The sequence below is a fragment of the Littorina saxatilis genome, unplaced genomic scaffold, assembly GCF_037325665.1.
Source record: "Littorina saxatilis isolate snail1 unplaced genomic scaffold, US_GU_Lsax_2.0 scaffold_338, whole genome shotgun sequence".
Taxonomy (NCBI): Eukaryota; Metazoa; Mollusca; class Gastropoda; order Littorinimorpha; family Littorinidae; genus Littorina; species Littorina saxatilis.
The window spans coordinates 79,701-106,795 of record NW_027129678.1 but is presented as its reverse complement, the minus strand read 5'-3'; the positions used below and the strand labels follow the sequence as shown (position 1 = coordinate 106,795).

Genomic DNA, 27,095 nt, shown 5'->3' with positions numbered 1-27,095 from the left:
CTAAAGAAGCAAGATCTTAAAAAGGAGGAAGTCTGAAATGAATGGGTCTGAAAGGGGGGTTGCCATGTTTATCGGAGCAGGAAACTCTTCCAGAGTGAGGCCCCTTTGTTGGTTTCACTGCGTCCGCATTGTGAACAGCAGTTATGAGAAATTCGAAATGAGAAATGGCGCTTACGGCTAAAAACAAACTCAGAAAAAATCAATTCTGCGTTCTTGATAGCAGTTTTGTCCAGACTGGACTCCAGCTTTTGCTTTTCTTATTTTTCTCTATCGTCCAAGCCCATAAAATCGAACAAGGCGGATTGCGTTTGGATTTCCCTCTTTCAGATGACTAAGATTGCCCCCCTTGGATCGTTCCGTGTCAAGGCCAGTTGTACTGGCCGTGTGTTCAAGATGAAAAACTATTGGCTGTTGTGTTGGTTTCCTGCAATTGAATAGATAAAAAACCCATGCATCCTTCAGGCATGGGAATTGTCCGCCGAACGGCGGATTTCCACCGAATTTTTTTTTTTGTTCCGCCGAAAATGCAAAAGTATCCGCCGAAAAAATAAAGGGGGGAGTCACACAAAAAAAGCACCGGTTACTTTGGCCTTTGCGCAAAAGCCCGCGAAAACTTTCCGTACTTTGTTCACGCACTGCTACCGCCCGCCTCAGTTATTGAACTTTTATGTTTGAAAGTAAACCAGATTGCACAGATTGTGTTACAAGTTACATTTTCCTGTTTGTCTCAACAGATCAATTTTTTTGCAAATGTAAACAATATAATACATGTATATATTTTTTTTCTTCAAAAAAGCAAACATTGGTACATTTTTGTACTAAAAACTCTAATTCTAAAAACAGAATTTAATGGCAAACTTGGAGCTCAGATGACACCAGATTGCACCATCTGGGTTCTTTGGAGAAAATTTTTTTCCGGGGGGGCATGCCCCCGGACCCCCCTAGTAAGGCTAGGCGCTTTGCGCCGTCGACTTGACACTTCGCGTCTTCAGTTATAAATTTTCCGCCTTTTTTACAATTTTCAATTCCCATGCCTGATCCTTAAAAGGCACAGTCCTTCCCATGCAAACAACTCGGCTCACGCTACCTGGCAGGCTTTTACATAGAATAACACCTCCCCTTATCTACGGCACATCCCAAAACTCTACAACCTGAGTGCTTTGGGTGTTCAGTAAATTTTTATATTTTTTCTTTTTTTGTGAATTCATTTCATTAAAAAAATAATTCCACAATTCATCAAATTCCAGCTGAGCAGAATGGCTTTCACAATGGTGACTTGGCCTCTAAAGGTACCCTCCGTAAAGAGTGAGAAATTTTCAAATATTTTTTTTTTTGCGTGGTTTATCTTACCCCTGAGCCATCGTGAACCCGTGTGATCCAGTATCCTTTTTTCACAATGAAGTCGTCAGTTTGTAATTTGAATGCGACTCGCAGTAAGCTTATCTGCAATACCACGTTATTGTGTACCTCTGAATCTTAATGAAACACACGGCTGTGGTTCACAAGAACTCCAGCGATGGCTTTTGGCTGTTCACAGCCAGAGGAACTGGCAATAGGCATAAACCATCGTCTGCTACGAGAACCACGACCTGGCGTGACCCTGCTTCCGGGCTTTCTTTTTTCCAACTTTTAAAACTTCGGATTGTACTGATCTTGTCTTGATGAAAAAATAATTCTTTTGGGATTCAAGAATGTTTGTGTAAGAAGCTGTCAATTTATTATTTAGATTTTAAAAGTTAGGTCTAGCACCAAAACCCACCGTGGTCAGACAATCGGCAAAATTAATTATTTGAAAATTGCTTGCTCTTTACGTAGGGCACCTAGGACGTTCCCGTTCGGTGAGCGTTGAAATGGAAGGGTGTTTGTACTGTGTGTAAAAGCCTGACAGTATCTGTGATGGTTTACAGGAGGCGTGCTGTGCCTTTAATCAGCTCTGTGTGTTTAAAAAGTTACCTTGATCATTCTGACATGCTCTTGCTCAAATTACACTCCACACAATATTGTGGACTCCATTGATAGACGCTGTGGTGCATGGGAGAACTGCATTCTGAGGAAACGAAAAAAATATACACTGAGGAAGAACAGTCACAACAACATTTGCAGCAGCAACAGGCTATATAATTGTATTCAAAGAACACTTAAATAAGGTAAAAGGAAAATCAGTGTTGTGTCAGTAAATTTGATTTGGGGGAGATGGAAGGATGGTTGTGGGGGTTTAGAGGGGGCGATAGAAGGATAGTTGGGAACCGGTGAAGGTGGGGTGGCTATCTACACAGTTTGATATCATTCAGCAAGCCCATTTAGATGTATCATGCAATGACTGGTACAATGTTTAATTTATCAAAAAAGGCAGTAACTCTGTAATGCATTAATTATGTGAACCAACTTCTCCATAAACTAAATAAAGATCAGTTGAAAAAGTTACCTCTTTCATTCTGGAATCTTTTTGGTCCCATCACAGCTCAGACGCAGACTCAATGGACAGATACTGTAGTGATGAAAAAACCACCAGCATCATAAGGGAGAACACGAATTATGCAGAGAGGAAAAACAGTAATGAGTAAGAACAACAGGAACAGCAGCAGCACACGTCAATACTCTTACTCCACAAAACACTATCACTGATTTAGTAACTGAATCCCAGTGAAGTGCAAGTGATCCAAATTACTGAATTAAAAACACAGAGAGAGAGAGAGAGAAAGAGGGAGAGAGACAGACAGACAGGCAGAGAGACAGAGACAATGTGAATGTGTGTGTGTGTGTGTGTACATGGGAAATGCAGTGCCATTTGAAACAAACACTTGCTTCGTTTAAATTAAATATCAACAGTTAATGAGTTATACAACATAAGAGGCACCTGTTTTAGGGTGGTGCTTGGGCGGAGTGTGTGTGTAACTTGATAATAATAAGCATGATCCGTTCCAGCTAACAACTATCTTGATCTGTACAGACATACATTGCACAGTGAATTCACCAGCATGTACCTTTATGTTTGCCATTGAGTTAGGTAGAAGACAATGTTGAGTGGTGAACGTAAGTTGTATTGATCACTGGGTCATCCTGCAGTCCGTCCCCTTTGATCTGCACATTGCACCAGCACAAACAAACAAACACGATGTTATGAGCTCAAACAGCCTGCATGGTCAATCATGAATCTAAGAACACAAACACTGTCCAGATTTTGAAAACGAGATCATCACTTGGGAAATTCAATGAAAATCTAGCAGTCAATGAAGCAGATAGATTTGTCCTTGCGATTGTTGTTGCAAGCAGATAAATGTGTGAACTTCCTTATCTCAACGTTATCATTCAACATATTGATACTTTGCCTGATGGATTTTTGTGCCGATGAGATAAACAAACAATCAAAATCAAAGTAGTATTTTAGTAGTAGTAAACTTTTGAAGAAAAAAATCAAACAAATTGAGCAGAAAGATCTAGCTTACTGCTGTGCTGATTTAGACAAAATCAATGCATTTACATGCCGAAGTCATTCCTGCTTTTATTCATATCATTCTAGATGATCCTAATGCACAACAATACGAAAACGAGCTCAGCTATATAATTGTATTCAAAGAACACTTAAATAAGGTAAAAGGAAAATCAGTGTTGTCAGTAAATTTGATTTGGGGGAGATGGGAGGATTGGGGTGGGGGGTTAGAGGCGGCGATAGAAGGATAGCTAGGAACCGTAGAAGGTGGGGTGGCTAACACAGTTTGATCATTCAGCATGGCCATTTAGATGTAATGACTGGTACAATGTTTAATTTATCTAAAGGGGCAGCAACTCTGTAACTAATGCATTATGTGAACCAACTTCTCCATAAACTAAATAAAGATCAGTTTAAAAAGTTACCTCTTTCATTCTGGAATCTTTTTGGTCCCATCACAGCTCAGACTCAATGGACAGATACTGTAGTGATGAAAAAAAAAACCCAGCATTTTAAGGGAGAACAAGAGTTATGCAGAGAGGAAAAACAGTAATGAGTAAGAACAACAGCAGCAGCAGCAGCATACGTCAATACTCTTATTCCACATAACACTATCACTGAATGACTGATTCAGTAACTAAATCCCAGTGAAGTGCAAGTGATCCAAATTATAAAAACAACGCCCAAACGAAAAGGTAGAATGGTGACTTCCGTTCGATTTCAAGTTAAACTTTTCACTTTTCCGAGCAAGACAACTGCGAGAAAAAAAAAGAGATCAAAAAGGAAATAGGGCGCTTTTTTTTAGACACCCCTTTTTACGTCCAGCTTCTTTTGGTGGAGATTCAAGTTACAGACACATGTGAAATTCATTAAGCAAAAAGGTTCCCACTATGCACTGCCACAGAACACAACCAGGTTATTAATGTGCGGTACAGTGTATAATTATGTTTAAGTAAAAGGATGCCCTTCTTTTGTTTAATTGGAGCATCTATGATGTCTGACATTTTGGTTCTAACGGTAAGGAACGTATGTTTAGGCTCTAATAAGGACAGTTTGTCTTGTCAAAAGCCTCATGCATATTCCTTCCTCCCCATGCAAGACTTTCTTTTATTTGAATATCTGCCTTTATAGTACAAAAATCAAATAAAAAGGTCGCACTCTGCGCATAGCGACAAAAATCGCAATTTTACCAAGAAAACCTCACACTCTTTATGTGGAGAAAGACCCTGACTGTTGCAGTATGTTATGCATTTGAAAACATCTGAAATTGTGTACTTGAATTCTACAGTTTGATCAGTTCTGTGTGTTTAAAAAGTTACCTTGATCATTCTGACATGCTCTTGCTCAAATCACATCCCAGACAATATTGTAGACTCCATTGATAGACGCTGTGGTGCATGGGAGAACTGCATTCTGAGGAAACGAAAAAAATATACACTGAGGAAGAACAGTCACAACAACATTTGCAGCAGCAACAGGCTATATAATTTTATTCAAAGAACACTTAAATAAGGTAAAATGAAAATCAGTGTTGTGTCAGTAAATTTGATTTGGGGGAGATATAGGGGGATATAGCTCAGTTGGTAGCGCGCTGGATTTGTATTCAGTTGGCCGCTGTCAGCGTGAGTTCGATCCCAGGTTCGGCGGAAATTTATTTCACAGAGTCAACTTTGTGTGCAGACTCTCTTCGGTGTCCGAACCTCCCCCCGTGTACACTACATTGGGTGTGCACGTTAAAGATCCCACGATTGACAAAAGGGTCTTTCCTGGCAAAATTGCTTAGGCACAGTTAATAATTGTCTACCTATACCCGTGTGACTTGGAATAATAGGCCGTGAAAGGTAAATATGCGCCGAAATGGCTGCAATCTACTGGCCGTATAAAATTTCACTTCACACGGCATCACTGCAGAGCGCCTAGAACTGTACCCACGGAATATGCGCGATATAAGACTCATTGATTGATTGATTGATTGATTGAGATGGAAGGATTGGGGTGGGGGTTTAGAGGCGGGGATAGAAGGATAGCTGGGAACCGGGGAAGGTGGGGTGGCTAACACAGTTTGATCATGTAATGACTGGTACAATGTTTAATATATCTAAAAAGGCAGCAACTCTGTAATGCATTATGTGAACCAACTTCTCCATTAACTAAATAAAGATCAGTAAAAGTTACCTCTTTCATTCTGGAATCTTTTTGGTCCCATCACAGCTAGCTCAGACGCAGACTCAATGGACAGATACTGTAATGATGAAAAAAAAACCAGCATTTTAAGGGAGAACAAGAATTATGCAGAGAGGAGAAACAGTAATGAGTAAGAACAACAGCAGCAGCAGCAGCAGACTTAATACTCTTACTCTACATAACACTCTCACTGAATGACTGATTCAGTAACTAAATCCCAGTGAAGTGCAAGTGATCAAAATTACTGATGTAAAAACAGAGAGAGAGAGACAGAGACAGAGAGAGACAGAGACAGAGAGAGACAGAGACAGAGAGAGAGACAGACAGACACAGACAGGCAGAGACAATGCGAATGTGTGTGTGTGTGTGTGTGTGTGTGTGTGTACATGGGAAATGCAGTGCCATTGAAAACAAACACTTGCTTCATTTAAATATCAACAGTTATACAACATGAGGCACTAGAAAAGTTGTACATGAAAATAAATGTTGCTCTTGCTGATGGAAAAAGAGCAGGGGGAGAGGGTCGATGTTGCTTGCACTTGCAGATAATTATGCACTAACATCCAGCTGTTTTTCTGGGTGTACTGTAACCCTGTAATGTTTAAGCAGAAATGTTTGTGGATCACGTTATGCTTCTGCTTTTAGATCAGTTTGAGTATTTGCAATATTACCTGGATCATTGCGGCATCCTCTTGATCACATCACATTTGAGACTTTGACCTATATAGACTCCATGGGCAGACGCTGAAGTTATTACAAGGGCATTCTGAAAAATGACAATACAAATGCAGAGATGTAGAACTTTACATTACACTTACAGAAGCAACAACCAGAGAGCTGATTTATACAGGTAGAGAGAGAGAGAAAGAGAAGAAGAAGTACATGAAAAAAGAGAGCATAGAAAGAGAGAGGGGGTGGGGGATGGGGCAAAGGGAGTGTGTAATGTGACGTGAGGAAGGGGAAGAGCAATGGAAAATGAAACTCTCAGTACTTTTAATTTATATTAACAGTTATGGAACTATTTGAGCACTCCCCATAACCACAAACAAGGTACAGACGGCAACATATGTTGCACGGAAGGGTGGGGGTAGTTGGACTGGAGAGTGTTGTTATGGGTTTAGGGTGGTGCTGGGGCGGAGTGTGTATGTAACTTGATAATAATAAGCATGATCAGTTAGAGCTAACAACTATCTTGATCTTCACAGACATAAATTGCACAATGATTTCACCAGCATGTACCTTTATTTTTGCCCTTGAGTTAGGTGGAAGACAATGTTGAGTGGTGAACGCAAGTTGTATTGATCACTTGGTCATCCTGCGGTCCGGACCATTGATCTGCACATTGCACCAGCACAAACAAACACAATGTTATGATCTCAATCAGCCTGCATGGTCAATCATGAATCTAAGAGTAAGAACACAAACACTGTCCAGATCTAATTGAAAACGAGATCATCATTACTTGGGAAATTCAATGAAAATCTAGCAGTCAACGAAGCAGATAGATCTGTCCTTGCGATTGTTGTTGCAAGCAGATAAATGTGTGAACTTCCTTATCTCAACGTTATCATTCAACATATTGATATTTTGCCTGATGGATGTTGTGCCGATGAGATAAACAAACAATCAAAATCAAAGTCATAAACTTTTGAAGAAAAAATTAAACAAATTGAGCAGAAAGAATCTAGCTTACTGCTGTGCTGATTTCGACAAAATCAATGCGTTTACATGCCGAAGTCATTCCTGCTTTTATTCATATCATACTAGATGATCCTAATGCACAACAATACGAAAACGAGCTCAGCGAAATGAGTCACACTGCCTCACCTGCACTAACACAATGCTGCAGAAGTGAAGGTCGTCTACGACTGGAAATTTCGAAGTCGAACAGCGGCGTTTTTTCACTCTCAGCGGTTGTCTTGCTCGGAAAAGTGAAAAGCTTAACTTGAAATCGAACGGAAGTCACCATTCTACCTTTTCGTTCAAGCGTTGTTTTTACAAAATCTCAGAAAATGTAATTTTGACTTGGGTGATTTCGTCCGCCATTGAGATTCAGTTTTTCAATAATTTGTCTTCCTCCTTGGCAGAAGAGTCAAAGGTTCGGCCCGATCTTCAAGGTTCCCAAGACATGACTTGCAAACCCCGAACCTAGTTCGCCGAACCTCCCAAACCTAGTTCGAAAACTCAGGTTCGTCTGGTTAAGAACCAAGACAAGTTCGCCGAACCAGTCTTGAGGTTCGCCGAACCCCACGAACCTAGTTCGCGAACCAAAGGTTCGTCTGGTTAAGAACAGCCTTTAGAGAGCGACAGAGATAGAGAGGGGGTGGGTGGGGAAAACCGAGAGAGAGAGAGTGTGTGTGTGTGTGTGTGTGTGTGTTGGAGACTGACAGGAGGGCAGAGAAAGAGAGACACCCACCAAGGAAAAGGAATCGGAAGACACTTCGTCCCGACTTCGTCAAAAAAGTCTTTGTGTCTGTGTACAATCTTAATATACGTAGAAATGCCAGCATTCACTGTCAGAACGTCACAAAAATCAGTTCCGCGTCCTACCTGTTGAAACAGAACCAGCAGGGCTTGTGGCTGGCTCAGTCATGGTGACGTACGTTACTCTGTGACGTAGTGTTTGTTGGCGGTTCTGTAGTGGGAGGAATCTCTGACGTCACGTTACTCTCTGACGTAGTGCCGTTGATGTTTGACGTAGTGTTTGTTGGCGGTTCTGTGGTGGGCGGATTCTCTGACGTGACGTTGCTTTCTGAGGTAGTGGTGATCACTGAAGGCTCGGTTGTTGAGTTGCCGTTGAATTTGTGAAAACAGGCGTACTGGCTTGTCAGGGTCATGGACTGAAAAGTCAAAGAGAAAACCTTTTTATATGCAGGCAACTGTTGAGGAAAAGGTTGGGGTTCAGTTTTTCTTCTCAATGTTACACACGCATATTAATACGGCCGGGTGCACACATACACGCACACTCACACCCAGACACTCACACACGGACAGGCAGACACACGCACACAGAGAGAGACACACACATACACACAAACACACACACGCGCGCGCGCACACACACACACACACACACACACACACACACACGCACACGCACACACTACCTTATTCCGAATACTCCCTCCCACCCCCACACCGTCTGACTCGTCAGCAAATATTCAATCTTTCATCCAAATATTTGTCAACAGAGCGAAAGTTTGTCCACGGAAATTGAAGCTCGTACTTCTTACGAACAAGAAAACAAATATTTTGTCAATTCGTAATGAGTAACTCACGTAGTTTCGAGAACTGAGGGGTACTTCACCAGCGACACTCAAAGTACCAGTACCGTTCGCTTGTGGTCCGTCGGCGGCACACACCAGTGATACTGTCGTGGTTCTGCAAACCACAGAACGCGCATGTCCACGTATTACTCTAGAAAACACATACATGAATATAAAATTTATGTGGAGAAATGGTTTGGCATTTTTTGTTGCGTCTCAAGAAAGTTTCGTTTCGTACGCGATCCCAAAATGTTGTGACTAAATTGAATACCCATAATGCAAAGTCACGTCCGTACTCTACAATTAACAACAACAAACAACGCTTTCAAGTTGAATCAGCTCTGACATTAAAAGTCATGTGTTCACTAAATACTTGTCACTGTCTCAGGAGCTGATGTGCACCAGTCTTTCAGTACCCTACTGGATGTATCATGGCTGATGTGCACCAGTCTTTCAGTACCCTACAGGATGTATCAGAGCTGATGTGCACCAGTCTTTCAGTACCCTACTGGATGTATCATGGCTGATGTGCACCAGTCTTTCAGTACCCTACTGGATGTATCATGGCTGATGTGCACCAGTCTTTCAGTACCCTACTGGATGTATCATGGCTGATGTGCACCAGTCTTTCAGTACCCTACAGAATGTATCAGAGCTGATGTGCACCAGTCTTTCAGTACCCTACAGGGTGTCACGTCAAGGCGTGAAATGTAAGTTACTTGCGTTGTTGGCGTTAATAAAAGAAATAACCAAGCCCGTTTTGCATCCTTTTCCAAGTTATTATTCACATTTGTATTCACTCTGTTTCCAACTTCAAGCACACTTATAACACATGCACACGCACTCAACTATTAAGCGGTTAGTAAGGGTTAATGGGAATAGTTACTCAGCACCCCTGTGCTAGATCACGACAATATACAAGTATAAACAAGGCAAGGCAGACGTCCGGCTGCAGCCTTTGGCAATCAAACACACGGGGAAAAGGACCTGCGATAGATTGCGATCGATAATAATTCAAGGGTCTTCGCCACAGTAATCGTTCATGAAATTCACAAGAAACAGGAAAAATTAATTGAAGATTCAAGAGAACAAAGACTGACCCTGTACATTTAATAGGGAAAACGCAGGAAACAAATATTCAAAGAAAGTCTAGGGACTACTCCCTGATGCATATCTTGGGACTCCTCCCGAAGATCAAGAGTTATTGAGACGAGCCTGCGTTGTCTCGATATTTACAAGTTTTTCCTCTCTGTGGGGTAAACAAAACAAAAAAATGACTGACACCGTCGGGCCGGGAACAAGAGAGGGGAAAAGATGGAAGACTTAGCTCTTTGTCGGCGAAGATAAGTGTTCCTTGACGGTGACGTCACGTCGACGATAGACTGCCTGCAATTAAGCAGGTAAGCTGGTCCTCCCCGGAAGTGTCGACGGGGTAACTTGAAGCTCGGCTCATGCAGCGCGGGCTTCCTGAAGGTGGGGAACCAGGGTCTCGGCGTCAGTTCATGCGAGAGCGTAGTTGTAGCCCCTACGTCACCACCATCAGCGCCGGCGACAACGAGGACGGACGGCGGTGGAGACGAAGCACGGTGGAGGCGAACCCACCCGGCCTCGACGGTGCACAAATCAAGCTCCGAAGGCGGGCGGACATCCCAAGCTGAGAGTGGGACACAGTAGCGCTGCAGGATACTGCCACGGTGACAACACCGGTGACAAGGTCGAGGCAACAGGTGGGTTGAAGAAGAAAATCAAGAAGAAAAGAAGCTGCAACACATTCGATAACCAATGAGTCCCAGAGTCGGCGAAACATATCCTTTCCCCCACTGCCCCCAGCCCTAGGTGTGTACAATAATATTACCCCCAGGAAATATTGTCTTGCGAACTGTCAATCACCCGGCAACAATACTTACAACAACCATAAATCTTTACAATAGCCATGAATGCTATAATCAATTTCCAAAGAACGGAAAGCAGCCCAGGCTTGGCATTCTTGATTGTAATACACGTTAACGTCCCTTGATAAAATAACAGTCGTCAAACAAAGCAAAAGCTGGAGTTGTTTTGAACTTGGTTTAAACGTCACCTTGACCACTAATCGTTCTGTCCACTGACAACTGTCAACTAGTGTTAGTTCACACAAAATTTCACACGACAACTGAGACAACGACACCACAGTAGACGACAATAATTACAACCAATAAACAAACGAAACAAGACACATTCCAACACACAATTACCCCAGCGGCTCTTGGTAGTTGCCAACAAAACCCCAACACCGCCACACAGTCCAGACTCTGTCCAGCTTCTCTGCCATCCAACCGTGAACTCTCGCAGTTCTGTCGTACTCATACGCACGAAACAGAACCCAAGGCCTGCGCAAAAATGCTGCAACGCGAGGTCCGCAGCTAGCGCACGAGATACGCCATCTAAGCGTGCATAATTCGCTGACAGTGTTATAGCAACTGGCAAAGGGAAATCGCACGGAATGCACCCATCAACAAACACACAATAATACATCGCGCCGAAAATAACGCAACATTGCCACCAAGGACAACAGTCGTCAAACACTTGCCACCACTACGTGACAAACCCCCATCCCAGAGGAAACCGCGGGTGACAGGTGACACAGAAGATGGCTATGCCAGAGTGTATGACATGGGAAAAAAAAAATGTCTGCACTGAACCGGAGCATCACGGGGAAGAATACCCACACGCCTCCCTGCTGAGGAAATCAGCGTCAACGTTGTGGGAACCTGGGATGGATTCGACCGTAAAAGAATATTGTTGGAGCTGAAGGGCCCAACGGGCTAGACGACCACTAAGAGGACGAGCCTGCTGCAGATACTGGAGCGGCTGATGGTCGGTCTGGACGATGAAGTGGTGCCCGAACAGGTACGGCTCAAATCGCCGAATACCCCAGACGATAGCGAGGCACTCTTTCTCGATCGTCGCGTAGTTGAGCTCAGCGGGCGTAAGCTTCTTGCTCGCAAAACTGACGGGCTGCTCGCCATCGACTCCGTCTTGCAGCAGAACGGCACCGAGGCCACGATCCGACGCGTCAGTCCGCAGTCTGAAGGGTAAGGACACGTCGGGCAACTTCAACACTGGCCGTCTGGTGAGGGCATCGCGCAGCGCACCGAAAGAGTGTTCACAGTCGGGCGACCAAGAGATCGACCCGGTCCTCTTGCCCTTTGTGAGATCCGTCAGAGGGAGGGCAATTTCAGCAAAGTGGGGCACGAAGCGACGGTAAAACCCGACCATCCCAAGGAACCGACGAACTCCAGTCTTGGTAGTCGGACGCGACAGCTCACAGAATTTCTCTGTCTTATCAAGTTCCGGGCGCAGGCAGCCGAATCCAACATGATATCCCAAAAATCCCACTTCCTGAAATCCGAGGAAACATTTCTTGGGACGCGCAGCGAGGCTGACTTCCGCCATCCTGTCAAAGACCGCATTCAGCGCCCCAAGATGGGTGTTCCAGTCCTCGTTGGCTATCAGTACGTCGTCAATGAAATTGACCACATCCTCACGTTGGAGAGGAACGAGAAGGCGTCTCATCATCCGCGAGAATACTGCTCCGGCCGTCTTGAGACCAAAGGGCATGGTAATCCACCTGAACTGCCCCAGCGGAGTGGAGAAAGCCAACTTAGTCGCGGTCGGATTCCTTCACCGGGATTTGCCAGTAACCTTTCGTCATGTCGAGTTTCGAGAAATATTTGGCTCGACTCAACTTGGAAAACAGTTGGTCCGTATCAGGCATAGGCTCCGCATCGAAACGAACAACGCGGTTGAGGGCGCGGTAGTCCAAGCAGAACCGGATTTGTCCATTTTTCTTGCGCACTAGGACCATCGGCGCGCTGTATGGCGATACACAGGGTTCGATTACCCCAAGAGCCAGCATAGCTTCCACCTCCTTCCTCACGACGTCGAGGGTTGCGTGGGGTAACGGGTATTGCCTGACGCGCACCGGAACATCGTCTAAGAGAACGACCTCGCACTCTTCCAGAGAAGTGACGCACGGGAGATCTGTCAACTGAGGTGCGTGGCTGGAGCAAATGGCACGGAGTGCCGCTTGTTTATGATCGGGTAGTTTCCTGTCCACCTGGACATCCGAAGGAAACTCCTCCTGGACGAGAGGCATCAACGGAAAGGGACAAGGAGCACCAGTACCTTCCTGGAAATATTCAACTTCCGAGGCGTCCTCAGCTTGGATGACCACATTGACCTGTGCCACGGGTTCAGCACGTGCGACATGTTTTCAGGAGATTCGCATGAAAAATCTTCTTAACTTTGATCCGACTAGGATACGATAGTCGCACGGACCGCAACGTTCAACCACTTTGTATGGTCCCTGCCACGCGATTTCCAATTTGTTTTTCTTAAGTGGAAGCAGCAACAGAACTTGGTCGTTAACCTTAAACGAACGCGGAACGGTTTTCTTGTCAAAATGTGCGGCGTGACGGTCTGAGGCCTTCTTCAGAGCCTCGCGCGCAAGCTCGCAAGTTGCTTCGAGTCTGTTCCGAAGATCCACAATGTATTCTCCGGTAGTCCTGACCTCGGGGTCGACATCGTCCTGCGTCCAGAGCTGGCGCAAGATTTGCATGGGACCACGAACAGTGCGTCCGTACAGCATCTCGAACGGCGAGAACCCCAGCGATTCCTGAGGTGCCTCACGGTACGCGAAGAGTGCCGCAGGAATAAATCTATCCCACTCCTTCGGCTGTTCGGAGCACAGACGCCTGAGCATGGACTTGAGCGTGCCGTTAAAACGCTCTACAAGCCCGTTCCCTTGAGCGTGGTAAGGGGTAGTATAGAGCCCGTTGACTTGCAACAACTTGTACAACTCCGTCATGACTTCGCTTCGAAATTGAGACCCGTTGTCCGAGAGAATTCTCTTGGGAACGCCCACGCGAGTGCACATCTGCCAGAGCGCTTCTGCTACCGTAATGGCATCAATCTTTTTGAGCGGGACCGCTTCTGGGTAGCGTGTGGCGTAGTCCACAGCAACCAAAACGAACCTATGACCTCGATCGGACGGAGGATGGATGGGCCCGATGAGGTCAATCGCTACCTGCTCGAAAGGAACATCCACCAGCGGCATTTTCTCGAGAGAGCAACCTTGCGCAAACTGCCGCGGGGAACTGTACGCTGACACGAGTCGCAAGACGCGACGAACCGGCGAACGTCGGCACACATGCCCGGCCAATAGAAATCCGACCAGATCCGGCTCAACGTGCGTCTAGCAGCTAGGTGGCCGGCCATCGGTGAAGAATGGCCTAGAGTTAAGACCTGGCTGCGGAACGTGTGAGGAACGCAAACTTGGCGGTGGAACACTCCATCAGAACCACAATACTCGCGGTACAAAACGTTGGCGCGATACAGGAACCGCACACGGCCTTGACCCTGGGAGGACCACGGGTGCTGGTCGCGAGCCAAATCACGCATCCGTTTGAGAGAAGAGTCAGATTCCTGGGCATCAATCAGTTCTTGCCTAGTCTTCTGAAGACCTTGTGATTTAGGATCGAGGGGAAGATCGCCGCGGGCGTCCTTCTTAGCCTGAGCACGAGTCACAGCGGCACACGAATCGCGCGGGCCGTAAGTCGGGACTTCGACAACCACACCGGAGGGAAGAGTGAAGTGATTCCCGATGAGAACAGAAGTGTTGAGATCATTCACGACATTGATCTCGATAACTCCGGAGTAATAAGGTGTCTCTACATCCACGTGGGCAATCTGAGCGACGCGACTATCCGGGCCGAACGCACCGGTGAGATCGCGGGTCTTGCCTGTGAAACATGATTTAGGGACGATATCATGCCGAGCCAGCGATATGTTGGAACCTGTGTCTCGGAGAGCCTCGGTCTCAATGCCACAAATTTTTACCCTGACCATGTAGTTGTCGCCTGCGGTAGCAGCCTGACAATCTGGACACAACCGAGAACGCAACTTTGGCACAGAACCGTCAGCGGAGATCACATGAACACATCCAAAAATCGCGGACGACTGCCCGGAACCGGGAGTGGCATTCACTCCCTTAAAAACGGTAACCGACGACTTTTCGCGAGCTATGACGTCACGAGCACGCTTGAGGCAATAATCAGCCTCGTGGCCTTCCCGATTACAATAATTACAGTGTTTCTTTTTCCTGGGCGGCGCATTAGTGTTGGCCACCGATTCAGAACTAGCCTGAGAGGCAGGAGAACTGACCTGACTCACCCTCTCCTCAGATTTGGCAGCCTGGCGACGCTGTCTCTGCTTCTTCTTGGCACCGGAATTACGTACGGCACTGACTGACTCGGCCTGACGACGAGAGAACGGGTTTTTGCAATCCGGCTCGTGGGCTTCCGAATAAGCTTGGGCAGCGGCAGCAGCAGCGTCAGCCGATCCGGGTGACCGCTCCTTCACAAATGCTTTGACATCAGCGGGCAGACCGTTGATAAACTGCTCAAGACGAATGAGGTCATAGAGGCTGTCAAAATCACGATTGCCTTTGGCAAGATCAAGCCAACGGTCCAAATACATCTTGCTGCGCTCCAACAACTGCTCGTATTTCTCGGGACCAACACGCTTGGCAGCGCGGAACTTCTCTCTGTACGTCTTTGCCGTGCAATGGAAAGCTTTCAAAAGAGCACCCTTTAAAACATCATAGTCATCAGCTATTTCAACTGGCAACTTCGTATAAACCTCGGCAGCTTTGCCCTTGAGGTGACCACTCAACCTGAGGGCCCAAGTCGAAACCTCCCACTTCATCTGCGTAGCAATACGCTCAAACTTGGCCAGGTACGTATCCACATCATCCTTATCGTCCAAATAAGGCAACCGAATTTTGTCGGCAATAATGCCAATGTCTGATTTCTTGGACGTGATTGAGGCGGCAGCCAAAGCAACCTGGTGAGCATGCGCTTCTTCCGGGTTGGCTAAAGCGTATGAGTGGCTTTCTTCTTCCATGGCGAGTCGGCGTTTCCTCTCCTCAACTTCTAAGTCCCACTTCCTCTCCTCAAGTTCTAAGTTACGGTTCCTCTCTCCGGCCTCAATCACAAAATCCAACAAATCACGCCCGGTAAGACCGGCCTCCTTACCTAACTGAAGGTAGTCCATGGTGGCAGAAGGATTACCTGAGGGAGTAGCAGCCAGCGGAGGAGCAGGAGCGGCAACAAAAGAGGTATCAGAAAGCGAATACTCCGAAGTATCAACTACGTCAGAGGAAGAAGAATTATCGTCGTCAGTGACTGTTTGTTCAGAATAATCAACACGTGGTAAAGAACGTAATTTCCTTGGAGACGAGTCCTTAGACATCGTCTGTGCATGACATCATGAAAACAAGACCGAACCCCGAAACGAAGAACGAGTGTGAATCAAATCGCAAAGATGAAATAGCTCGGAAACTGAGTCATGGGGTTGTTGTTGTTGAAAACTAGCCAAACCCGATGAGCCAACCATGTGTTGGAAGCCCACCCACACCCACAACAGAGGACAAGGCTATATACCACACAAGTGAACAAATAGGGACGGGAACAAGTAAAACAGAGGGTTAACAACTTATGAACTTATAAAAAAAAACAAGTATAAGTTAGCTTTATATGTCAACCGTGTTTTATACCCTGCATCTCCACCAAATATGTCACGTCAAGACGTGAAATGTAAGTTACTTGCGTTGTTGGCGTTAATAAAGAAATAACCAAGCCCGTTTTGCATCCTTTTCCAAGTTATTATTCACATTTGTATTCACTCTGTTTCCAACTTCGAGCACACTTATAACACATGCACACGCACTCAACTATTAAGCGGTTAGTAAGGGTTAATGGGAATAGTTACTCAGCACCCCTGTGCTAGATCACGACAATATACAAGTATAAACAAGGCAAGGCAGACGTCCGGCTGCAGCCTTAGGCAATCAAACACACGGGAAAAAGGACCTGCGATAGATTGCGATCAATAATAATTCAAGGGTCTTCGCCACAGTAATCGTTCATGAAATTCACAAGAAACAGGAAAAATTAATTGAAGATTTAAGAGAACAAAGACTGACCCTGTACATTTAATAGGGAAAACGCAGGAAACAAATATTCAAAGAAAGTCTAGGGACTACTCCCTGATGCATATCTTGGGACTCCTCCCGAAGATCAAGAGTTAATGAGACGAGCCTGCGTTGTCTCGATGTTTACAAGTTTTTTCTCTCTGTGGGGTAAACACAAAAAAAAATGACTGACACCGTCGGCGAAGATAAGTGTTCCTTGACGGTGACGTCACGTCGACGATAGACTGCCTGCAATTAAGCAGGTAAGCTGGTCCTTCCCGGAAGTGTCGACGGGGTAACTTGAAGCTCGGCTCATGCAGCGCGGGCTTCCTGAAGGTGAGGAGCCAGGGTCTCGGCGTCAGTTCATGCGAGAGCGTAGTTGGAGCCCCCTACGTCACCACCATCAGCGCCGGCGACAACGAGGACGGACGGCGGTGGAGACGAAGCACGGTGGAGGCGAACCCACCCGGCCTCGACGGTGCACAAATCAAGCTCCGAAGGCGGGCGGACATCCCAAGCTGAGAGTGGGACACAGTAGCGCTGCAGGATACTGCCACGGTGACAACACCGGTGACAAGGTCGAGGCAACAGGTGGGTTGATGAAGAAAATCAAGAAGAAAAGAAGCTGCAACACATTCGATAACCAATGAGTCCCAGAGTCGGCGAAACATATCCTTTCCCCCACTGCCCCCAGCCCTAGGTGTGTACAATAATATTACCCCCAGGAAATATTGTCTTGCGAACTGTCAATCACCCGGCAACAATACTTACAACAACCATAAATCTTTACAATAGCCATGAATGCTATAATCAATTTCCAAAGAACGGAAAGCAGCCCAGGCTTGGCATTCTTGATTGTAATACACGTTAACGTCCCTTGATAAAATAACAGTCGTCAAACAAAGCAAAAGCTGGAGTTGTTTTGAACTTGGTTTAAACGTCACCTTGACCACTAATCGTTCTGTCCACTGACAACTGTCAACTAGTGTTAGTTCACACAAAATTTCACACGACAACTGAGACAACGACACCACAGTAGACGACAATAATTACAACCAATAAACAAACGAAACAAGACACATTCCAACACACAATTACCCCAGCGGCTCTTGGTAGTTGCCAACAAACCCCCAACACCGCCACACAGTCCAGACTCTGTCCAGCTTCTCTGCCATCCAACGCGTGAACTCTCGCAGTTCTGTCGTACTCATACGCACGAGACAGAACCCAAGGCCTGCGCAAAAATGCTGCAACGCGAGGTCCGCAGCTAGCGCACGAGATACGCCATCTAAGCGTGCATAATTCGCTGACAGTGTTATAGCAACTGGCAAAGGGAAATCGCACGGAATGCACCCATCAACAAACACACAATGATACATCGCGCCAAAAATAACGCAACATTGCCACCAAGGACAACAGTCGTCAAACACTTGCCACCACTACGTGACACAGGGTGTATCATGGCTGATGTGCACCAGTCTTTCAGTACCCTACAGGATGTATCATGGCTGATGTGTCCCAGTCTTTCAGTACCCTACAGGATGTATCATGGCTGATGTGTCCCAGTCTTTCAGTACCCTACAGGATGTATCATGGCTGACGTGTACCAGTCTTTCAGTACCCTACAGGATGTATCATGGCTGATGTGTACCAGTCTTTCAGTACTCTACTGGATGTATCATGACTGATGTGCACCAGTGTTACACGACACTTGAAATTGCCACAAGTTTCTCAAATGTCGTATAGTTGTGTTCTTTTATTCTACGTCGCCCGTCTTCGCAGCAGCAGAAAACAACTCGTCAAATTGAGTTCGAGGATTTATTCAGCATTCAATACATACAACTGCACATCTAGCAGAACTCGAATAGAAGCTTTTTTTACATACAAATCGCGCTGGCATATATAGTAAATACTCAATCTCGAGAATATTCCAGACCGAACACGATACAACTACATTATACGAGCCGTGCATGGACTAAACTAGCGACATTCTCTATGACGTACATCAAAAAGCGCCGACGCACTTAATCCGAACGAACGCCACGAACTCACGACTAAAACAGCATGGTAAACAACTTGTTTTGACAGGACTAGAAAGTTCACCTGCATTCTCGTCCAAGCATAAATATTGTGTTTACAAAATATAATATCGGTACTTTCCCACAAAGTACAAATAAGTCAACTACATGCAACACACAAAACTGAACCAAAGCTCAGCAACGGTAGCGTTTCCTAACAACCAGTCTTTCAGTACCCTACTGGATGTATCATGGCTGATGTGCACCAGTCTTTCAGTACCCTACTGGATGTATCATGGCTGATGTGCACCAGTCTTTCAGTACTCTACTGGATGTATCATGACTGATGTGCACCAGTCTTTCAGTACCCTACTGGATGTATCATGGCTGATGTGCACCAGTCTTTCAGTACTACTCTACTGGATGTATCATGGCTGATGTGCACCACTGAGTCTTTCAGTACCCTACTGGATGTATCATGGGTGATGTGCACCAGTCTTTCAGTACTACTCTACTGGATGTATCATGGCTGATGTGCACCAGTCTTTCAGTACTACTCTACTGGATGTCTCATGGCTGATGTACACGAGAAAGAACCCCACTGGATGAGAGCCAGTCGTGGGGTCGGTTTGATTGATACGACCAATCCGACCTCAGCCCGGCAGGCTGCATGGTTCTGCGTAGCTCCCACTAGCAGCTGTCTTTCTGTAGAGCGCTTTCTTGCCTTCATTTTTTGATTGAGAAAAAAATGAAATTCAGACACCTCCACACTACCACTATCGCACCGTCTTCGAATACATCAACTTGCATTTCATGCACTAACATGGCAGTCATTCCCATCTATCCCTGTATTGATAATCCGTTCCCGGTGTAACGACCCTTTTACTTACTTTGGCCAGTAAGTTGGTCAGTCATTCAATCAATCATTCATTCAGGCAGTCAGTCAGTCATTCAATCAATCAATCATTCAGTCAGTCAGTCAGTCATTCAATCAATCATTCATTCAGGCAGTCAGTCATTCAATCAATCCTTCATTCAGGCAGTCAGTCAGTCATTCAATCAATCATGCATTCAGACAGTCAGTCAGTCATTCAATCAATCATTCATTCAGGCAGTCAGTCAGTCATTCAATCAATCATTCATTCAGGCAGTCAGTCATTCAATCAATCATTCATTCAGGCAGTCAGTCATTCAATCAATCATTCATTCAGGCAGGCAGTCAGTCATTCAATCAATCATTCATTCAGGCAGTCAGTCAGTCATTCAATCAATCATTCATTCAGGCAGGCAGTCAGTCATTCAATCAATCATTCATTCAGGCAGTCAGTCAGTCATTCAATCAATCATTCATTCAGGCAGTCAGTCATTCAATCAATCAATCATTCAGTCAGTCAGTCATTCTATCAATCATTCATTCAGGCAGTTAGTCATTCAATCAATCATTCATTCAGGCAGTCAGTCAGTCATTCAATCAATCATTCATTCAGGCAGTAAGTCATTCAATTAATCATTCATTCAGGCAGTCAGTCATTCAATCAATCATTCATTCAGGCAGTCAGTCAGTCATTCAATCAATCATTCATTCAGGCAGTCCGTCAGTCATTCAATCAATCATTCATTCATTCAGTCAGTCATTCAATCAATCATTCATTCAGGCAGTCAGTCAGTCATTCAATCAATCATTCAGGCAGTCAGTCAGTCATTCAATCAATCATTCATTCAGGCAGGCAGTCAGTCATTCAATCAATCATTCATTCAGGCAGTCAGTCAGTCATTCAATCAATCATTCATTCAGGCAGTCAGTCAGTTAAGCTGTGTCGGAAGCAAGGCAAGGCAAAGTAACCCCCTAAGCGAAGATTTTCAACCTTTACCGGTGTCACGAACTGAAAACTCTGCCTGAACAATCCTTATCATTGCGGTCAATGCGCATGCGCTAACATGGGGAGATTAATCAGGTCGTGAACAACCTAACCCTAACCTAACCCTTACCTTAACCCTTACCCTAATCCTAACCCTAATCCTAACCCTAACCTTAAACCCATGGTTCGTTCGATCAAAGGGTCGCATTTTTTTAAGTCCAAGATTGGCGCATGCGCATTGACCGCAATGAGATGGATTGTTCAGCAGAGGTTTCAGTTCGTGACACCGGGCCAAGAGGGATGAACAAATTACAGAAACATTTTTTACCCGCAGAACACGACCGTTTATCTCACCTTTTTACTCCACCCTGAGTAGACGTGTAAGTCAGAACAGCGGCGTTGGTTTGTGGATTTTGTGTCAGTGCGACAGAGGCAGTGCTGCCAACATCCACTGTGTTGTTTGCATCCAGTGGATCGATCTGACACACCTGTCGGCGTCAGATGTAGGGCGAAAACAGATTAGTCATGAATTGATACAATTTCAACAACAACAAGAACAATTACAATTAAAAAAACCATGCCGCCAGCTTCGCGAAGTATACTTCGTGAAGTCGACTTGGCCCGGTTTAGGACAGGCTTTAGGCGCACTTTTTTGGAAAATAAAAATGTGAGCAAAAAGCAAACGAGTGCACTCACTGAAGTGTTGGCACAACCGGAACCCTCAGAAAAACTGGAACATGGGCTGAAGGAAAACTGGAAAGCTCCTTCTCGGTCGGGCAAATCTGGAAAACTGAGGGAAAGGTTTAGGGAGAGAGTGAGGTAAAATCCGCTGACTTGAAAACACTGTGCAGGTAAACACACAAACACACTCACACACACACGCACGCACGCACGCACACGTGCAACGGTAGTAGCTGGCAAACGGCAGGAACAGGACAGCAGAGAGCAAGTAATTAGGGCTTCTCCCTGAGCGTCCGCTTTTCGATGCGCCCAGTTCAGTTTAAAGCATCATGTAGACAAGTGATATATATAGTTTAGCTGCTGCGAGGCTTTTGCCCAAGGAATGTGATGATGCTGTTGTAAAGCCGAGCGGTGGTAGCTTCACGGGAATACTAACTGTCTGTGTCTGCGCCTAAGATGTTACCGTGCATGTGGTTTTAAAAGGCATTTGTCAGGATGGCATTCAAACCACACGCACCAGACGAACAGACGAACAAAATACTTCTGACAACAAAATGTAAAACCAACAAGAGTGTAGTAAGATTACAAATTGTATTCAGACCAAAACAACAATCATCTATATATATATAACGACTTGTGTCTGTGTGTGTGTGTGTGTGTGTGTGTATGTGTGTGTGTGTGTATGTGTTTGTTATCGATGGATCTGCTTCAAATTTGGTGTCCATATTCAGATACACCCTGCACAAAATCTGGTCGATGAGATATTTCAACACGTGCTCTCAGCGCGCAGCGCTGAACCGATTTTGGTTCCACCTGAGCTACCCGGGCCCCCATACCGACACACCAAAGCCAAAGTTCTCGGTGGATCTTTTTCAAATTTGGACACCGTATTCAGCTACACCCCGGACACAATATCATCGATGAGATATTTCAACACGTGCTCTCAGCGCGCAGCGCTGAACCGATTTTGGTTTTTGTTACAAGTAACTCTTCCTTATCTTCTCCAGTGTTTTGCGTGTATCTCCCTTCCTTCGTGTGGCTTCAATCCATATTCTCGTTTCTAAGTTACTATTTTTAGAATGTCACTGCGCTGTCCAGAACGCTTCCCTTGCACCCGTAAGTTGTTCTTACTGTCAAAGTGAAAAGGTCGAATCAATTTATAGCCACGCGAAAAATACACTCTCACCTATCTCTATATATTTATAGATATAGATATACATATATATATACGGCTTCTCTGTGTGTGTGTGTGTTTGTGTGTGTGTGTGGGCAAAAACCTGTGTATTGTAGAGTTCTGTTTGTGATGTGGTCTAGCGGCTTTTGTCTGTCTGTGCGGGGGGCGGGAGGGTGGTGAACCACTGTACATAAAGGGAAAGTTTGTGTGCGTGCCTGTGTGTGTTCTTAATCTAAGACAAATGTCGCCAATGTTTTTACAGAGTGACGTTAAATAAACGATTTTCTGTCTGTATGTTCTGGCATTTGAGAAGCCACAACAGATAATATAGGGCTAAGAAATAAGCTCTAAAATTCTCAATCCTGCAAAGATGATTGTGATGAACCGCCACGCTGTCTGTCTCTGTCTCGCGATTCACCCTAGCCGCGATTATCTCCCTTTCTCCGTGTGGCAATGCCGGGTCCCAGGCGCAGCCTGGTGTTCGGCTCTACTTCTTCCCGGTGAAGCCGGTACCCGGCGAAGCGGGTAATCATCTAGTAAAACATACATGGGCTACGTGAGTTCTTCCATAGAAAATATATCTATAAAGAGTCTAGGTTGGCTCTAAAACAGTCTTCCTCTTCTATACTAACAAATATAATCTAAATCCCTAAACTGCTGAAAAATCGGGCATGACCCGTAGGTACCCTGGCGACTCAACTGACTCTTTGAAAACAAAAGCTAAGTCCTAATCTGGATGAAAAATCGGGCAGGGGTTCGGGGCCTGGACAAAATCGAGTGACGCCACTCGATCACTGCTTGTTGGTAACGGTAGAGTAGCACGCACTACTCTAATAAGCCTTGTGGTAACCGAGCAAACAGCGCGCACTGTTCACTATTGCTGGTTGGGACTGGAGCTGCGATTTGAGGACGTGGTCAAGCACCAAGGCACAAAACCACACGCAACTCCTGAAAGACACTGTCGAGCAGATGGCATAGGTTCCCGCACCTTTTGCCCAACTCAATGTATCTTTCGGGGAGAGGCACCGAGCAGATGGCATAGGTTCCTGCACCTTTTGCCCAACTGAGTGTATCTCTCGGGGAGAGGCACCGAGCAGATGGCATAGGTTCCTGCACCTTTTGCCCAACTCAGTGTATCTCTCCCCACTGAGTGGTAGTTTTGATGACCCTGACTCTAAAACAGAAGAGACGCATGCTTCGGGCACTTACTAGGCACCCTACTCTCTCATACGTCTCCCGACCTCATAAGGACATCGGCTTTTATAACTAACGGTGCTTCCTCCCGCGTCACCCTAGCGAGGCCAATGAGAATCTCGCTCTGGCAGCGCGGGAGCAAAAGGAAGGGGAGGTGGAGGGCTGCCAGCCTCCTTACCAACTGAAGTTAAATTCCTCAAATATACACAAAAGCTCTTCTATTAAGAAAATCCACATGAAAAATGCTGTACAAACATATGTCCTTAAACGACAAACCTTACAACGTATCTGTAGATACCAAACACTTGTAGGTAGACAAAAACGCAGACGAACTGCAAAACTTCCAATTACACTCTGTCTCTCAAAGACTGAGCAATTATGTTCACACAAAAATGCTTCTTCTCTAACACACAAAACGTCCGCTAGACGTTCATATCAAACGGCAAATCCATGCCCATAAAACTGACCCGCAAAAACAACTCGTGCTCCAAGCACCAACGGCCATTGCCATAACAAAAATCGTCTGCATACACCAGTCTCAATCGTCTTTGTACATTCGTCTTAGCCATATATATATGATTAACATAGCGCCTACATTCTACTAAATAAATGAATACATGTATTGAATATACGAATGAAAGGGATACCGAGAAAAAGAATGGCAAAATAAAATAGAGAGAGAGAGAGAGAGGGAGAGAGAGAGTATGCGTTTGTGAGCATAGCAGTAGGAAAGTGTCAAGCCTAGCAATAAACAAACTAAAGAAGGGGTTGGAAAGAGAGGGTAAAAAGAACACGCCCCTCTTCGCCAAACCTTCGTAAAAACTGACTATAAAACTTAACAAAGATGATCCTAAAACAAAAAGGGACGTTATTTGTTGTATCAAAAACGATGTAATTAAAACATTACAAGAAAAGGCAGGGCAAAGAAGATCCTAAAATCTCCAAGTCGGATCATTTCCTACAGCTACAGGGGGGGGGGGGGGGGGGGGTAAAGTCCAGCTGCGAGAGGGGGAGGGGGGACTAGAACAAAGGCCCCTCTGTGGTCAGCTCGGCTTCCCAGGGCCAGCCAAGCTCGCCTCAGCAACACAATCATGTGAAAGTAATTAACTAGCTCGGTACCAAAGTTTTGCTAAGAGAAAGAGGAAAAACCCAATTCTGGTGTGCACACAAGTTGTCGGGTTAAAGTGACCTATTTACGCACTGGCGATTTGTACTGGATGCCCTTTTGTACTGTTGCAAGACTCTTATAGGGGAAATGACGGATATCAAACCAAACGTATGTGTAGCCTACTGCACTTTTCTCCACACTGTAACAAATCTGCAAAGCTGGGGAGCCGAATTCCTACATTCTGCACTGTCAGTGAAAACACACACAATCACTCACACACACACACACACACACACACACACACACACACAAACCGTCATACACACACACACACACACACAAACTCATGATACACACACACACACACACACAAGCTTATTCCACACACACACACACACACACACACACACACTCACAAGGGTTGCTCGTCGTCTCTAGAAAGCGGTACCAGGTCAAGAGTGGTTTCCCCACAGTCGAACACACAAGGGGACGAACTGCTACACAGCGTGGTATCTTGGAGCATGGCTGGTTTCCATAGCAACGTGGCGCACACCGCCAGCACGTACACAATGTAGCGCGACGCCATTTTTTTCGCTGAATCATATAAGAGGTGTCAACGATTTCTGTTTTCAATTGTCGGTGAAAACTGACAAGAGATCATCAGATTCAACGTTTGAAAACTAATTATAATAATTTCATGATCAAGCAAAGAATATGAACACCCTACTAGGATTTGCAAAGAAACAAACAACAGCAAAATACAAACAAACAAAAAACAAAACGAAAAGCAAGCAAATAAACAAAACAAACAAATCATCCAATCAACTAGGGTCTCAGCAACCCCCCCCCCCAAAAAAAAAAAAAAAAAAAAAAAACCACACACCAAAAAAACCCAAAAACCCACAATTAATATTCAATAGGAAGGAATTGAAAAAATTTGCTCATGTGCGTCACATTTACACAGAATGACATGTCACAGTTATAGCTTACCAGGTAGAGTTGCAAAGAGATACCCGTTTAGTCGTACACTGTTAACAGACGGACAGCCAAGGCAAAAATGACCTGCGACTGTTCTGAAAAACCGATCTGGTATAAACAATGAGTACACACCTAACTCAACATCTTACTGATAACAAGAGTCATATACTGATAACTATACTAGAGTCACTTTCTGGTCAATCCATCGTATCAGTATATTATGTCTGTAATGATGAAAATAGGTGCGCTAATCGGGTACGGCGGGCTAATCGAGGCCTGTACCCGTGGGTGAATGTGTACCCGTTGTCAGTAGGCTAAAGTATTGATATCAGTTATATCATGTATATAAGCTGCAAACCTAGTGATTATGATTTTGTTATTCCATCTGAAGTTGTACATAGAGATACCTAGGGATACACTGAGTCAATAATGTAGTAATTGTGCCTGGTGTTTTGTTGACCAGAATTACGCACTCAATCATTCCCTCGATCCCTCGCTCTGATAGTTCTTTGATTATATTTTTCTGTTTTAGTCGACCCTATCAAGGACGAAGGCTGGATGTAAAAAAAGCATATATCCTTGCTTATCCCCGATAACACATATTTTGTCTTGTCTTGTCTTGTCTTGTCTTGTCTCTCACTCTCTCTCTCTCTCACTCTCTCTCTCTCTCTCTCTCTCTCTCTCTCTCTCTCTCTCTCTCTCTCTCTCTCTCTCTCTCGCTCACACACACGCTGGCACACGCACACACGCTAGCACTCACTTATATAGGTAGAAATACAGCGATACGTCTTTATAATTTCTTCTCATCTCTTAATTTCACATTACTTTGTCATCGCAACAAAAGTGTTCAATACTTGCACGACTGACCAGTTGATGATTTTCTTTTGAATTATTTCAAGTTTTATGAGTAAAATACATAAAACATTTGGTTACTCGTTTCTCGAACACTGCATAAATATTAGAATGTTTGCGGACACGATTATGTGTAGGATTAATGTTTGCAACCCTCGCTGTCAATGATTTTGAGGTTCACATCTCACGAAGAGGAAGGTTTTTGTTAGCTGTAGATATTTCCGCTATGCTGAACGCTTAAAACGAGCAAAACTACAGGTTTTTTTTTAACTTGAAAAGAAAGAATACTCAACACATTTCTTTGATCAATCAGATGTTGGGACTTAACACATTCCTA

The 27,095-nt window shown here is 45.0% G+C and overlaps 1 protein-coding gene across 2 annotated transcripts in view; it reads right to left on the bottom strand.

Annotated features, from left to right (window-relative positions):
* LOC138957903 (uncharacterized) overlaps window positions 1–26,566 on the bottom strand; it is a 31,037-nt gene extending 4,471 nt beyond the window's left edge. The window contains exons 1-6 of one of the 2 annotated variants that reach the window (XM_070328939.1): window positions 25,919–26,566; window positions 25,345–25,522; window positions 21,468–21,561; window positions 21,126–21,259; window positions 8,893–8,995; window positions 8,165–8,454 (exon numbers count right to left, since the gene is read on the bottom strand). In XM_070328939.1, coding sequence (XP_070185040.1) covers window positions 8,200–8,454; window positions 8,893–8,995; window positions 21,126–21,259; window positions 21,468–21,561; window positions 25,345–25,514 — 756 coding nt within the window. In that variant the 5' untranslated portion in view covers window positions 25,515–25,522; window positions 25,919–26,566 and the 3' untranslated portion in view covers window positions 8,165–8,199. Of the gene's footprint in view, window positions 1–8,164; window positions 8,455–8,892; window positions 8,996–21,125; window positions 21,260–21,467; window positions 21,562–25,344; window positions 25,751–25,918 lie in introns of those variants that run through there. The other variant, XM_070328940.1, reaches the window with a different exon arrangement.
* Window positions 26,567–27,095: the final 529 nt, after the last annotated feature.